Source organism: Octodon degus, unplaced genomic scaffold, assembly GCF_000260255.1.
Source record: "Octodon degus isolate 3935 unplaced genomic scaffold, OctDeg1.0 scaffold00162, whole genome shotgun sequence".
Classification (NCBI taxonomy): Eukaryota; Metazoa; Chordata; class Mammalia; order Rodentia; family Octodontidae; genus Octodon; species Octodon degus.
In genome coordinates, this window is record NW_004524738.1 from 978,420 (window position 1) to 990,841 (window position 12,422).

Here is a 12,422-nt window from a genome sequence, read left to right on the forward strand (position 1 = left end):
CTTCGTTTTTATACTTTTCTGCTGAATGGTTAAGACCAAGGTAAAGCAGGACCTATGCAACAAGAGTTGTAGCTTTTGGGTCTGATAAGGTCAGTGAATTCCCTTCAGGGTTTATCCTGAGATCCTGTACCTCAGATTGTAGATCCTTTGTCAGTGTCAGCCATGTGGATGAGTCACGGCCATTGCTTGGCCAATGAAGCACTTTTATATTTGCAGTTAAAGGTAACCCTAGGTAGCTGGACAGCCTCGCCCGCACTAACTGGGTATACTTAGAAAGGATGGCCCCGTGGAAGCCGCCTTGGGTGGCTGGCAGCAGTGGACCTTTCGGTGTATCCCGAGACCTTTGTCTGAAGGAACTGTGAGCTACTGTGACTCAGACTGGGAGACTTCAGAGTCAGAGCCGGGAGGCAGTCCTGGGTGCTCTCCCGTGGTGTTCTTCAGGCCAGCACTGTGCACTACAGCCTTGGCTCCTCTGGTGTGATCGTCCTAGATCCCCAGATCACTGTTAGAAGGATAAATTAATCTTTCAAGTCACAGTGTTTCAGGAGTGGATTGTGTGTCTTGCTGTTGGTCATTTGCTAGCTAGCTTTATTACAGGTGAAGTCTCTGTAACAAAAAATGCATCTCAGCGCATTGTCACCTCCTGCCTGTGTGTCTCCCATTTTTAGCACAGACTGGCCCCTCAGCTCTCTCAGCCCAATGGATGCACCATCTGTTAAGATCCGCAGGGTGGATCCCTTCTCCACAAAGGAGCATATCGAGATCATCGCGCCTTCGCCACAGAGAAGCAGGTCTTTCTCTGTGGGGATTTCCTGTGGCCAGACCAGCTCCTCCGACAGCCAGTTCTTCCCGCTGGAACTGTCGGTAGCAGACTGCGGAGACAGCAGTGGGTCAGCGGACGCAGCGCACAACCTGCAGGACAGTTGCCTCACAGACTGCGACGTGGAGGACGGCACCATGGATGGCAATGGCGAGGGGCACTCCTTTGAACTCTGTCCTTCAGAGGCTCCCAATGTAAGGTCAAGGGAGACATCCTCTTCTATAGTGTTTGAGGATTCCGGCTGTGATAACGCATCCAGTAAAGACGAGCTCAAAACTAACCGGGTGCATATCGGCAACCACTGTGCTAGTAAATTCGCTGCCTTCCCGTACTCCAGCAGCAAGTCTTCTTCGGAAGCCACCCTGTCCATTTCTCCTCCACGACCAACCACTTTAAGTTTAGATCTCACTAAGAACACTGCAGAGAAACTCCAGCCCAGCTCTCCAAAGGTGTATCTTTACATTCAGATGCAGCTGTGCAGAAAGGAAAACCTCAAGGACTGGATGAACCAGCGGTGCAGGCTGGAGGAGCGGGAGCGCGGCGTGTGTCTGCACATCTTCCTGCAGATCGCCGAGGCCGTGGAGTTTCTGCACAGTAAAGGGCTCATGCACAGGGACCTGAAGGTAGGTGTGTGGACTCTGCGCAGTCCTGGGGCTCAGCGCAGCACTTGCAGGACGGTCAGGTTTTCAGGGAAGGACCCTGAGGAGCACAGGAGGAGAAAAAACATCAGCTTCTTGCATGTCCCGCTCTCCCTCTGTAGTGTGCTTATGGGTTTTTTTTTTTCTCTAAATAACGTTTGTGGTGGTCTTAAAGGAGAGAGAGGAGTCCTTATGTAAAATCCACCGCAAGCAGTTATTCTCTGCTTTTCCTAAAACCCTGATGCAAGCAGCCCTGGTGGGCTTTGCAGGGCAGCATGGGGCCACTAGGAACTGGCTGGAAAGCCGCCAGCCACGTGCTTCTCACGTATAGTGCAGAGTAGCACTGGGGCAGTGCGCCGCATTGTGAGAGTTCTTACACAACTTGCAGAATTTCCTTACTGTGTTTGTGAAAGTAAGTGCCCAGGAGCCTTATTTAACTAATTTCTGCCATTCACGTGCTGAGGGTGGTCACTGTCTAGGTGTAGTGAGTGTGGATCTTGATCTGGTGCAGGTAGCTTAAGTTCTTAACAGATTTGGATTCATTTTACATAATTTCAGTTTTATTTATGTAACCACAAACTTCACCTCAGGACCAGTGTAGGTATTTGGGCAAAAGTTATTTTCTTCTAAAGTCACCAGCAAGTCTTTAAACTCTTTTTTTTTGTTTTGTTTTGTTTAAAAATTTTTTTTTCTTTAAACTCTTGAGTATATTTTAGGAGGTTTAGGATAACAGGAATAAGAATTAGAAATCCGATTTTCCAGTATAATTTCTAGCTATATATAATGGATGTGTTTCATTGATTTTGGTTTGATTACAACTTGGTTGCTAGGGCCGGGGAAATGGCTCAGTGGAATAAGTGTTTCCCTGGCAAGCGCAGGGTCCTGAGTTCAATCCCCAGTTCCGGAAAAAAAAAAAAAAAAAAAAACTTGGTTGCTAGGAGTTGCACCAAGTGAAAAGCTCAGCGAGGACTTACTTTGGTTGGAGAAGGCTGCTCATGGGAGAGCAGACAGCTCCAACTTGAGAGAGTCGTGGCCATTTAGGTTTGGAAGGAGATGGCCGACTGATGGACTCACTCCACTCGGCTATAACGCTTGCCATACACACATGCCAAGTTGGAAAGACAGTATAATTACGTTTTCACTAACAGTGAATAATCTGTTAATTTTATAATATAAATGAGATGGTGAAATTTCTTTAATGCAAAATGTTGTCTAAAGATTTTCTGTTCTCAATAAAATTATGGGAAAAAATAAAAATAAATAAATAAATAAATAAAAAATCGAAAAAAAAAATTGTGATAAGAAAGAAACAGGCATTGTAGGCTGTTTGAATACCAAAGGTGGGAGGCAAACATAAGAGGCACCAGATAAACTGTCTTTCTGAATTTTCAAATATTGTACATTGTATTCAAAATAAAGAGCTGGAAAATTAAAAAAAAAAAGATTTTCTGTATATGCAGCTCAAAAATTCTAAAGAAAAAGGTTAATTTCATCTTTAGTTTCTAGAAATCTGAATAGTTTTATTCTTCAAAATACAAAGATGTTTAGTGTGCTGAAAAAAATACCATGAAAATTTTCTTCTCAGAAGTAAAACTACATTATCTTACATTATAACCTGCCTTTATGAGCTCAGTGAAGTCTCCAGTCAGTCTTCCCTTACCCTCCTTGTTTGTATTTCGGGCACATTTGGTCCTCGGTGTGCTCCGTTCCTGCCGCTCCAGCTCCCTAGTCCTGTGCTCTGTCCACCTCAGACTTTCCTCAGTTCTTCAGATAGAGAGCTTGCCTAGGACAGTGGCGGCCAGCCTGCTGCGGTGCACCTGCCGGGGCTTCTCACAGGGCGAGGGCTGGCCCTGTCCCCTTCACCTGCCTCCTCACCACACCTAGGTTATTTGTGCTCCAGTCTCTGTAGTGGTGTGAACAGTGTCCATTCCATTCACCTGTTAGAGCCCCAGTACACTACCTGGCATGTTCTAGCGCTCATATCGTTTTGAGTTTTCTTTGGTTGGCAACCCAAAGCACTTTACTGATTTAGCTAGAAGAGGAGCTTTGTTGGCCCACGTGACTAAACTTGAGGATTATAGTTGTAAAACTTTTGGTAGGATCAAGTGATTGGGCCCAAACCTAGCCTCTCTCTTCTCTCATTTCTTATTTCTGTGTTCAGCCGGGCTCTCCCCTTGCAGTCAGCACCGCTGATAGGCATTCACGATTCACTTTCCAAGGGTTTTAGTCAACCTCCTGGCTGCTTCAGAGGAAAGCTTGCTTCTGGCTTAGTTTCAGAGGCTCAAGTCGGTGGTCACTGCCCCTGCTGTGGCTGGGTCCGCAGTGACAGTCTGTTGGGGTAGGAGTGTGTGGCAGAGAACTGCGCTTACTCACAGCAGCCAGGAAGAAGGGAGAAATGGGAGCCATAGAGGAAAGGGCCCAGAGCAAGACAGAGTCCCTGGGGGACCCACGACCACTCTCTTCAACTAGGCTCCCCTTTCTAAGTGTCCAGCACCTCCCAATAAAGCCATCGAGTCATGGATTCATCAGTGAATTCCACTGATGAAGTCAGAGCCCTCATGGTCCTCTGAAGCCGTGGTGCGTTGGAGAGACTTCTTAGATTGGAACCAAAGCAGAGGTCTCTGGGGTTGGGGCTACAGAGGAAAGAGCTCTCTCCCCACCGGCCAGAAGTCTGGGGCTCAGTCTCAGACCCAGCTTAAACCAGCCTCCCTGTGGAGAGAGGGAATTTTTTTGGTCTGGTGTAGGCAACCGCGGGGTTGTTGCAGGCTGTGCTCAGGAGGAAGGCAGCTCCTGGAGCCGAGCAGGACAGCTGCTGTGGGAGCGGTACGCAGGGAGTGAGGACGAGGAGGAGCAGTGCTGCCTATTTCCGGTGCAGAAGTAACCGCCATCGGCCATCAGAGGACGGCAGCAGGGAGGAAGGAATGGGACAGCATAGTCGCGGTCTCAGGGACAGGGGTGCTCGTGGGAGATCTGCAGGCTGCGTAGGTTTCAGCTACACACAGTAATTGGACTGCTTGAGAGTGCAGTTTGTAGGGCTGGGAGTGGATGTGGCTTAGTGGTGGGCCGCTGGTCCAGAGCTCAGTTTGTACAGCGGCAGTTTGGATGTTGGGAACACAGTGCTATTTTCTGGCAGTATTTGAAGCATGAGATTCAGTTTTAAGGACTACTTGGCTTCCTTATTTGGTGGATTGTGCCGTGTTACCTGATAGCCTCTGGGGGAATGATGTTGTAGATGGGACTTTGAGTTTGATGACCCCACGGGACACTGGCTTATAGAAACCCTGTTAATGCTTTCACATAGAAGTCGGCATGTAGATTGGTCTTGCACATTTGGGTTTTAGAAGAGGTGGTGTAGGGGCTGCCAGCCAAGAGGCCTTATTCCCCTGGATAGTCTTGTTTCTCTCCTCACACACAAACTAAAACACGCATACTTCCCAGGTGTGGTAGTACACACTTGTAATCTCAGCACTTGGGAGGCTGAGGCAGGAGAATCACAGTGAGTACCAAGCCAGCCTGGGCTACATAGTGAGGCCCTGTATTTTTTTGAACACTTCAAAAAAAGTGTCCTTCCACTCGTCATCCAATAGTGTTTAGCAGCCATAGAGCAGGAGCTTTCCTTGTTATGGGACATGACAGCGAGACAGAAGATCCGCTTTTTGCTGGTGTGGTATTGCATGCCTGTAATCCCATTACCCAGGAGCCTGAGGTGGAAGGATCTCTGTGAATTGGAGGACAGCCTGGGCTACATCCTGAGTTCAAGGCCAGCCTAATATACATAGTGAAACCCTACTTCAAAAACAAAACAAGGGGCTGGTGAGATGGCTCAGTGGTCTAAAGCACCTACTTAGAACAAGCTTAGCAAAGCACAGGGACTGCGGTTCAATCCCCCAGCACCACATGCCAGCCAGCCCCGCCCCCTGGTGGGCTGAGCTGGCCACACACACACACACACATAAATAAATAAATAAAATTAAAACAAAACAAAACAAAAGATCTTTTCTCACAGAGCCAGGCTGCTCTACCACTTATTAGCTGGCAGACATTGGGCAGTTTTTTTTAATTTCTGGGCCTCAGGTTCCAATCTGTAAAATGGGGGTGAGCGGTACCTTTCTCAAGGGATTGTTTTACCTGAGTTATCAGTACATTGCTCAGAATAGTACCTGACACATTGAAAGCATTCTGTATGCCTTTTGCATTTTCGTTGGTGGTTTAAGTTATAAACGTAGAGAAAAAATGTAGAACAATAAGGTTGAGGCTTGCCCAATAGAGAGTGGATTTCTAGGGCTTCCTCAAGGAGATGTTCGGGAGGTCCACCTTGCCACCCTTCCCATCCCACACTACTTGTCTGGCATAGAAAAGCTTTTTATTTTCATATGAGCCAATTGTAAAGAGCAGTAGACTTCAGGGTATCTGGTTTTGGTGTTTCTTGTCTGTAGTCACGGAAATCTTTTCTCTCTCCTTTCCACATGGTCATTGCACGTCCTTCTGTTCATCTCCTTCAGCCGTCCAACATATTCTTCACACTGGATGATGTGGTCAAGGTTGGAGACTTTGGGTTGGTGACGGCCATGGACCAGGACGAGGACGAGCAGACAGTGCTGACCCCCATGCCAGCGTACGCCACGCACACGGGGCAGGTGGGGACCAAACTGTACATGAGCCCCGAGCAGGTGAGCACTTGGGACCTGAGAGGGCGGTAGTCTAGGCGCCCCTGCGGAACCTCCCGCCTTGCTTGTATTAGAATAGCCAGGATCCAGGCAGAAGGCTATGAAAACGGGCAGTGAGGTGCCAGGGGCAGCACAGCGCCATCCTTCTCGGGTCGACTGAGAGAAACACAGCGCAGGACACTTGCTGTTGCCAGCTGAATGACATCTGGCAGCAGCAAGGGATTTAGAAAGAGACTCTGAATGTCACCCTCCCGAGGTGTGTCCAGTTAGCCCTGAGTGGGCTCTGTCGAAACCAGTCTCAGAGCCAGCTAACAGCAGAGACATTGTCCAGAGTGGACCTCTGTGACCCTTCCTGGACAGCTTCCAGTAAGACATCCGGGAACTCCAGAGCGGCCTCCTGGTCAGCCTTTCTGGGTTCCGATGCACAGGCTCTGTTCCTCAGGTCTCAGTCTCTGTTACACCCGTTAAAATGGCAGAAGACCTGCAAGCTTTTCTTAGAGACTTTCATCTGTCAGTATCTGCCCTGTTAGAAACAGATATTGACAGACTTATAAAGCTTTATCAATTCATTGTGAAAAGTATTTTCCAAAACAATGAAAAGGAGTGATAGTTACATGTTTTTGTTTTTGTTTTGGTGGAACCGGGGATTGAACTCAGATCCTTGCGTTTGCCAGTCAAGCGCTTATCCTACTGAGCCATCTCCCCGGCCCCAATGTTTACATGTTTTGTGAATCTCTTCATTATCTAAGCTATCAAAACTAGATATCATATGTGTTTCTGTATTAAATCCATTGTAGTGGGTTCTGATGTACACAAAGAAAATCTGGACCTGTACAGATAGGTAGTTGGAAACGGAAACAATGTTCATTTCAGGCAATCAGTGGTAGTCGTCCTTGATAGTACATCAAATTCAGTGTGATCATTTCTTTTTTCTTTTCTTTTTTTTTTTTTTTTTTTTTTTTTTTTTTTTTTGTATTTAGTACAAGGTCTACAGGGTCTTACTACATAGATCGGACTCTCCTGTTTTCAGCCTCCCAGGTGCTGCAGTCTCAGTCACTGTCTCAGTGTGCCCAGGGGTGGAGTTGGCATGGCACACCAGGGATTGAACCCTGGCCACTGCACTCTGCCAGAGTGATCATTTTTTAAAGTCATTTTCTCTGTGGGTATGGTGGTGCATGCCTGTAACCCCAGCACTTGGAGGGCTGAAGCAGAAGGATCGTTGGGAGTTTGAGACCAGTATGGGCTACAAAGTGAGTTCAAGGCCAGCCTGAACTGCATAGTGAGACCCCGTCTGAAAAAGACAAAAAAGCTGAACTACATAGTAAGACAAAAATATCAAAGTTTGCAAACCTAGTTTGTGTATAAAGAGGGGGAAAATATGTTCAGGTTTGCTTATGTTAAGAAAACCAAAAGGATGTGCAAGAAATGAAGGGTTGTAGGCATAGCGGTAGAGGGGCAGGGGCCAGCAGGCCTACCCAGCAGGGCCTGGGGGAGTGCGGGGAGACACGCACTACTCTTCTTTCAGAGCCTTGTGAATTCGTTGCCTGTTACAAGTGACTGGGCTGGGGAGGTAGCTCAAGGGCACAAGCACCTGCCTGGCAAGCCCAAGGTCCTGTAAAAAAAAAAAAAAAATTCCCCAGTATCGCAGAAAATAAAACACACACGCACACGCACACACACACAAGTGGCTGTCAGGTAAGCCAACAAAACCAGCCAGGAATAAGTGCCTGTGACTCTTGTGATGCTGAAATTGAATGTAAAAAAAACCAAAATCCCAGCTCCACAGGAGGCTGAGGCAGGATCACAAGTTGCAGGCCAGCCTAGGCTAGTTAGTGAGACCCTGTCTCAAAACAAAGTAGAATGGCATGAGAAGGTAGCTTAGTGGTGGAGCTCTTTAGTATGAGCAGTGCCTTGGGTTCAATCCAAGGCGGTGGTGTGTGGGGTCTTCCTGTAATCATAATGCAATGGAAGAGGTTGTAGAGGTTTGCTTTGGTTCTGGTTTTGCTAGCTAGCAACGAACCCCTACCCCTACCCTGAGTAACTATTAGGTCAATAGTGACGTAGAAGTACTCATAGAAAGTACTAAGAAAAAATGAAAGATGAAAACTATGGAAATCCATAGACATTATCAAGGTTCTGCGTGGAGTAAATTTGTTTTCAGGACCTTCATTCCAGAAGCGCATGTCTGCTGAAGGGTTTAGTGATTTCTGCTGAAGGGGGGCACGCAGAGGAAGGAGCCACAGGAGAGAGGCGGAGCCTAGGCCAGATCCAGGGCAGTCGCCAGGGCTGGCAACCGGAAGGGTCATCTGTACTTAAGGGGAGGGAGTGCACGAATAAATTAGAAAGGGTAGCAGAGATACAAGTTTTCATTATTTGCAACCAGAAGTATCAAAGCTAGCGCAAGTAGAAAAAGCAATCATTTGGCCCCAGTAATGAATTCTCCTGGATAAGTGATGTGGCGAGGACCTGGTAGAAGGAAAAATTGAAGTTGTGAGAAGTAGCAGAATGCAATAAATGCATATGTATATTCAGCGGAAAAAGGACCGTGAGGGTCATAGCCCCCAACAGTCACTACTTCTGGGCTAGGGGGACTTTGAATGGATTTTAATCTGTTTTAGACTTCCCTATACTTGCTAGTTTTTCTACATTGTCGTATGTGAGACTTAATACTGAAGAGGTTTCTAGTAGCATTTTAAAAAATTAATCATTACTAAGTGGTTGGAAATAATACTTTGAATTTTGAGTTTCAGGAAAACACTTACTCATTCTTAGTTGTAGTTGCCAACAAAAAAAATACACCCTGTTCTCATCTCTGCAGTGGTGAAAGTCAGTCTAACCTCTGGAAGGTCATATTATATTCTTCCTCCCTTGAAGCTTTATACCTAACTCCTGATGTTTTAGGTTTTTGACATTTAATACTTAAAAATAACAAATGACACTTTTTTCTTGTAATGTGTTAATTTTTCAGCTAGGGAATGTAGCTAGTAGAAGGAACAAAGTTAAAGAAGAAGTGAAAGCTACTTGATTAAAAAAAAAAAATCCCTGAAACATTACCTAGCACCTTTCTTCTGTCTGTACCCTTCTTTTAGAAAATTGATGTTCTATTCTATAACATTTTGGATACGGTAATAAAACATGAGCATTTCCTGCAGTATTAAGCATTACAAAATATTTTGGCTGCATTGTATTCAGTCAGCTCAGCAGTTTACTCAACATTTATTTGGACATTTTACTTTTTTAATTTCTTTTTAATTAGTTTTTATTGGTCCATTTATTTATTTATTTATTTATTTTTGGCAGAACCAGGGATTGAACTCAGGCCCTTGCGCTTGTCAGGGAAGCGCATATTTCACTGAGCCATCTTGCCGGCCCACAAAAGATTTTTTTAAAAAGAAATATGGGGCTGTGTTGAAGTTCATTACTGTAAAAGGCACCCTGCCATTAATCCCCCTTACTTCACACACACCTATCCCATTGTCCTTGCCTCCATCTAGATCGGCTCTGGAAGTGTTCTTTGGAAAATGTCTTTACTACGCATGATCAAAAGGACAGGGAGTCCCGCGGCCAAGCGCCGCCTGACAGACAGGAAGGCCCAGGAGAACACTAGTGTGTGGGGAGGGCTGACAGCCAGGACGCTCCCTGGGATCCACCTGCCGAGCGCAGGCAGCTGGCCTGGCCTGAGTGTGGAAGGTGGCTGCTGGGAGCAGTGCAGAGGAAGGGGAGGTCGCCTAGGGCTCCTGGCCCTGGCCTGCAGTCCCAAAGAGCTGGTGCTGGTGATCCTTTCCCGGTAACCCCCTCCTCCTAGCTACCTGGGATCAAGCTGGAGGCCTGGAGAAATTCTCTCAAATGAAAGGGCTCTCTGGAGTCACCAGGAGGTCACTTGTAATTCGGATGAGGCTTTCCCTAATGGAGGAGTTCGTTTGTGATTCTTTCGAATCATTTTAACAAGCCTTTATTGAGAGCTTCTCTCTACTTAGCGGAGTGCTGGAAGGTAGGAAGACAAAAGAAGCAGTTCTTTCCCCAGAGGACTTTATAATCTAGTTGTAAAGAATAAAAAATATGCACATGAAAAATGCAACTAAGGATGCAGAGGGGTCTGCAATTAAGTGCCTTAATGAAGGCCAGCCGGGACTGATTAGTGGTTTGGAGTCATGAAGATTTTCTCATAAAAATGGGCCAGGGTAAGGTGATTAGAATGAGATTGGAGGTAGATAGAGCTGGCTTTGAAAACGCTTCACCTGGGGGAATGCGCGCTGCCTGGCTCCCACGGTGCTAGCTAGCGTCTGGGCTCCAGGTTTCTGCCACCTGCTCTGCTGATGCATATCTCAGCGGCGGCACCTGGGCCGCCTCCCTCTGTGATGCCGAAGGAGGCAATTACCTGGTGTCCCGAGCGGGCTGGCAGCTGGGGCTGGAGAAGTTAACTCTTTGCTGACACGCTTCACACAGTTAATTTTAAACCAAGAGGTGGCTAAGACAATTTAGGATTGGGCAGCACTGTCTCTGTTCGTTTTTTATTTTTATTTTTATTTTTTTAAGGAAAGAAAGGTTTATTTAGCTAACAGTTTGTGAAGGTTTCAGGCCATACTCAGCTGGTTCCAAAGCAGGGTGACACGTGGAGGAGGGAAACAGTTCATGGTGGAATAAAACAGCAAAAGTAATAAGAACAAAAGTGAGGGCAGCAGAGAGCAAGCCCCTTTTTCTCCCTTATATTGTATGCAAGCTGCCTACTCTGGGGTGGTTGCAACACTCACATAATCCTATAATCCCATAATCCCGTAATCTCAGCATTGGACCATGAATCAATCAAAACCTCTAGAATCCCACTCCATGACTGCATTGGGGTAGGGGAATATCTAGACACCAACAGTAACATTATACTCCTGTCCCTGCAATGACTCATTCACATCCTTCTATGCAAAAGACACTTTAGTCCATCTCCAAGAGTTGCTAAAGTCCTAACAGCCTCAGCATTACTGAAAAGTCCACCCAAGTCTCTTCCAAGATATAAGGCAAATTCATGAAAAGTTAAACACTTCCAACATTCAATGGCACAAAATAAACATTGCCATTCCAAAAGGTACGAACAGGGAGACACAAACCATTAGGATCAAAGCAATCTAAAATACAGCAGGGAAAATCTGTTCATTTTTTAACAAATATTTGTATATGTATTTCAGATCCAAGGAAATAACTACTCTCATAAAGTGGACATCTTTTCCTTAGGCCTGATTCTGTTTGAATTGCTGTACCCATTCAGCACGCAGATGGAAAGAGTGCGGGTAAGGAACCGTTCCCCAGAAAATATCAGAATAACCCACAGTGTACCAGAGGAAGTTTTCAAGAAGCATTTATTCTAATGCCAGCAGAGGACCAGCACAGGAAGGATTTTTAGACCGTTTGCTTCCAGTCTTCAAAAACCTTGTGTTACTGGATTATTCATTCCTTGTCTTGGCTTAAATTCACGATGATTTAGCAGTGGCTTGCACAGAGAACATTGATGCTAAGAGCAAAGTGTGGAAAACCATTTGTTCATAGGAGAAGGGAGGAGGTGAAAGTGGGCCAAGGTAGATCTTTCCAGAGAGCAGGCAGCTGCACCAGGACAGACACTGCACAGGTGTTTTTAAAGCAAGCACCTGTCACATTGTTCCTCAGCAGCTCTGCTAGTTGTTGTCCCTGATCCCTATTTTCATATTTTTAGAGTTTATGCTCTTAACACCATTTCTTCATCGACCAGCTTTGATCTGCTCTGTTAACTTCCAGCATTGGTGGAAGAGAATGTAATTTTCAAATTGAACCCAAAGGGCTGCTTCAACAAAGCAGTCAGGCTTAGGTTGCTGTGGTTTGATCCCCACAACTCAAGCCAGCCAAACCTGCCCTGAAGGCATTCAGAGCAAAAGAAAAAAAAATCCTTCAAATTGAACCCAAAGAATAGAACATAAATGGTGATAAAGAAAACGAAAGAATAACTTTTTTTTTGTGGAACTGGGGATTGAACTCAGGCCCTTGCGCTTGCCAGGGAAGCACTTATTCCACTGAGCCATCTCCCCAGTCGCTGAATAACTAAATTTTAAAACAGCAGAGAAAAAGGGCCATAAATACTTCCAAAAAGGAAACTAAAACAGGCCAAACTTAAGCAAAGAATTAGGAATCAGATGTCACCAGTCAGGGTTGTAAGTGCATCCAAGAATTCTGTGAAGAGTATGAAAGACGGGACAGGGATGTGCAGGGGGCAGGGACGTGCAGGGGGCAGGGAGGTGCAGGGGGCAGGGACGTGCAGGGGACAGGGAGGTGCAGGGG

The 12,422-nt window shown here is 46.1% G+C and overlaps 1 protein-coding gene across 1 annotated transcript in view; it reads left to right on the forward strand.

The window, feature by feature from the left end:
* The window catches only part of Eif2ak3 (eukaryotic translation initiation factor 2 alpha kinase 3), a 91,178-nt gene that overhangs the window by 73,965 nt on the left and 4,791 nt on the right, over positions 1-12,422 (forward strand). The window contains 3 exon segments of the mRNA XM_004649100.2: positions 669-1,443; positions 5,961-6,128; positions 11,303-11,458. Of these exon segments, the coding sequence (XP_004649157.2) occupies positions 669-1,443; positions 5,961-6,128; positions 11,303-11,458 (1,099 nt within the window).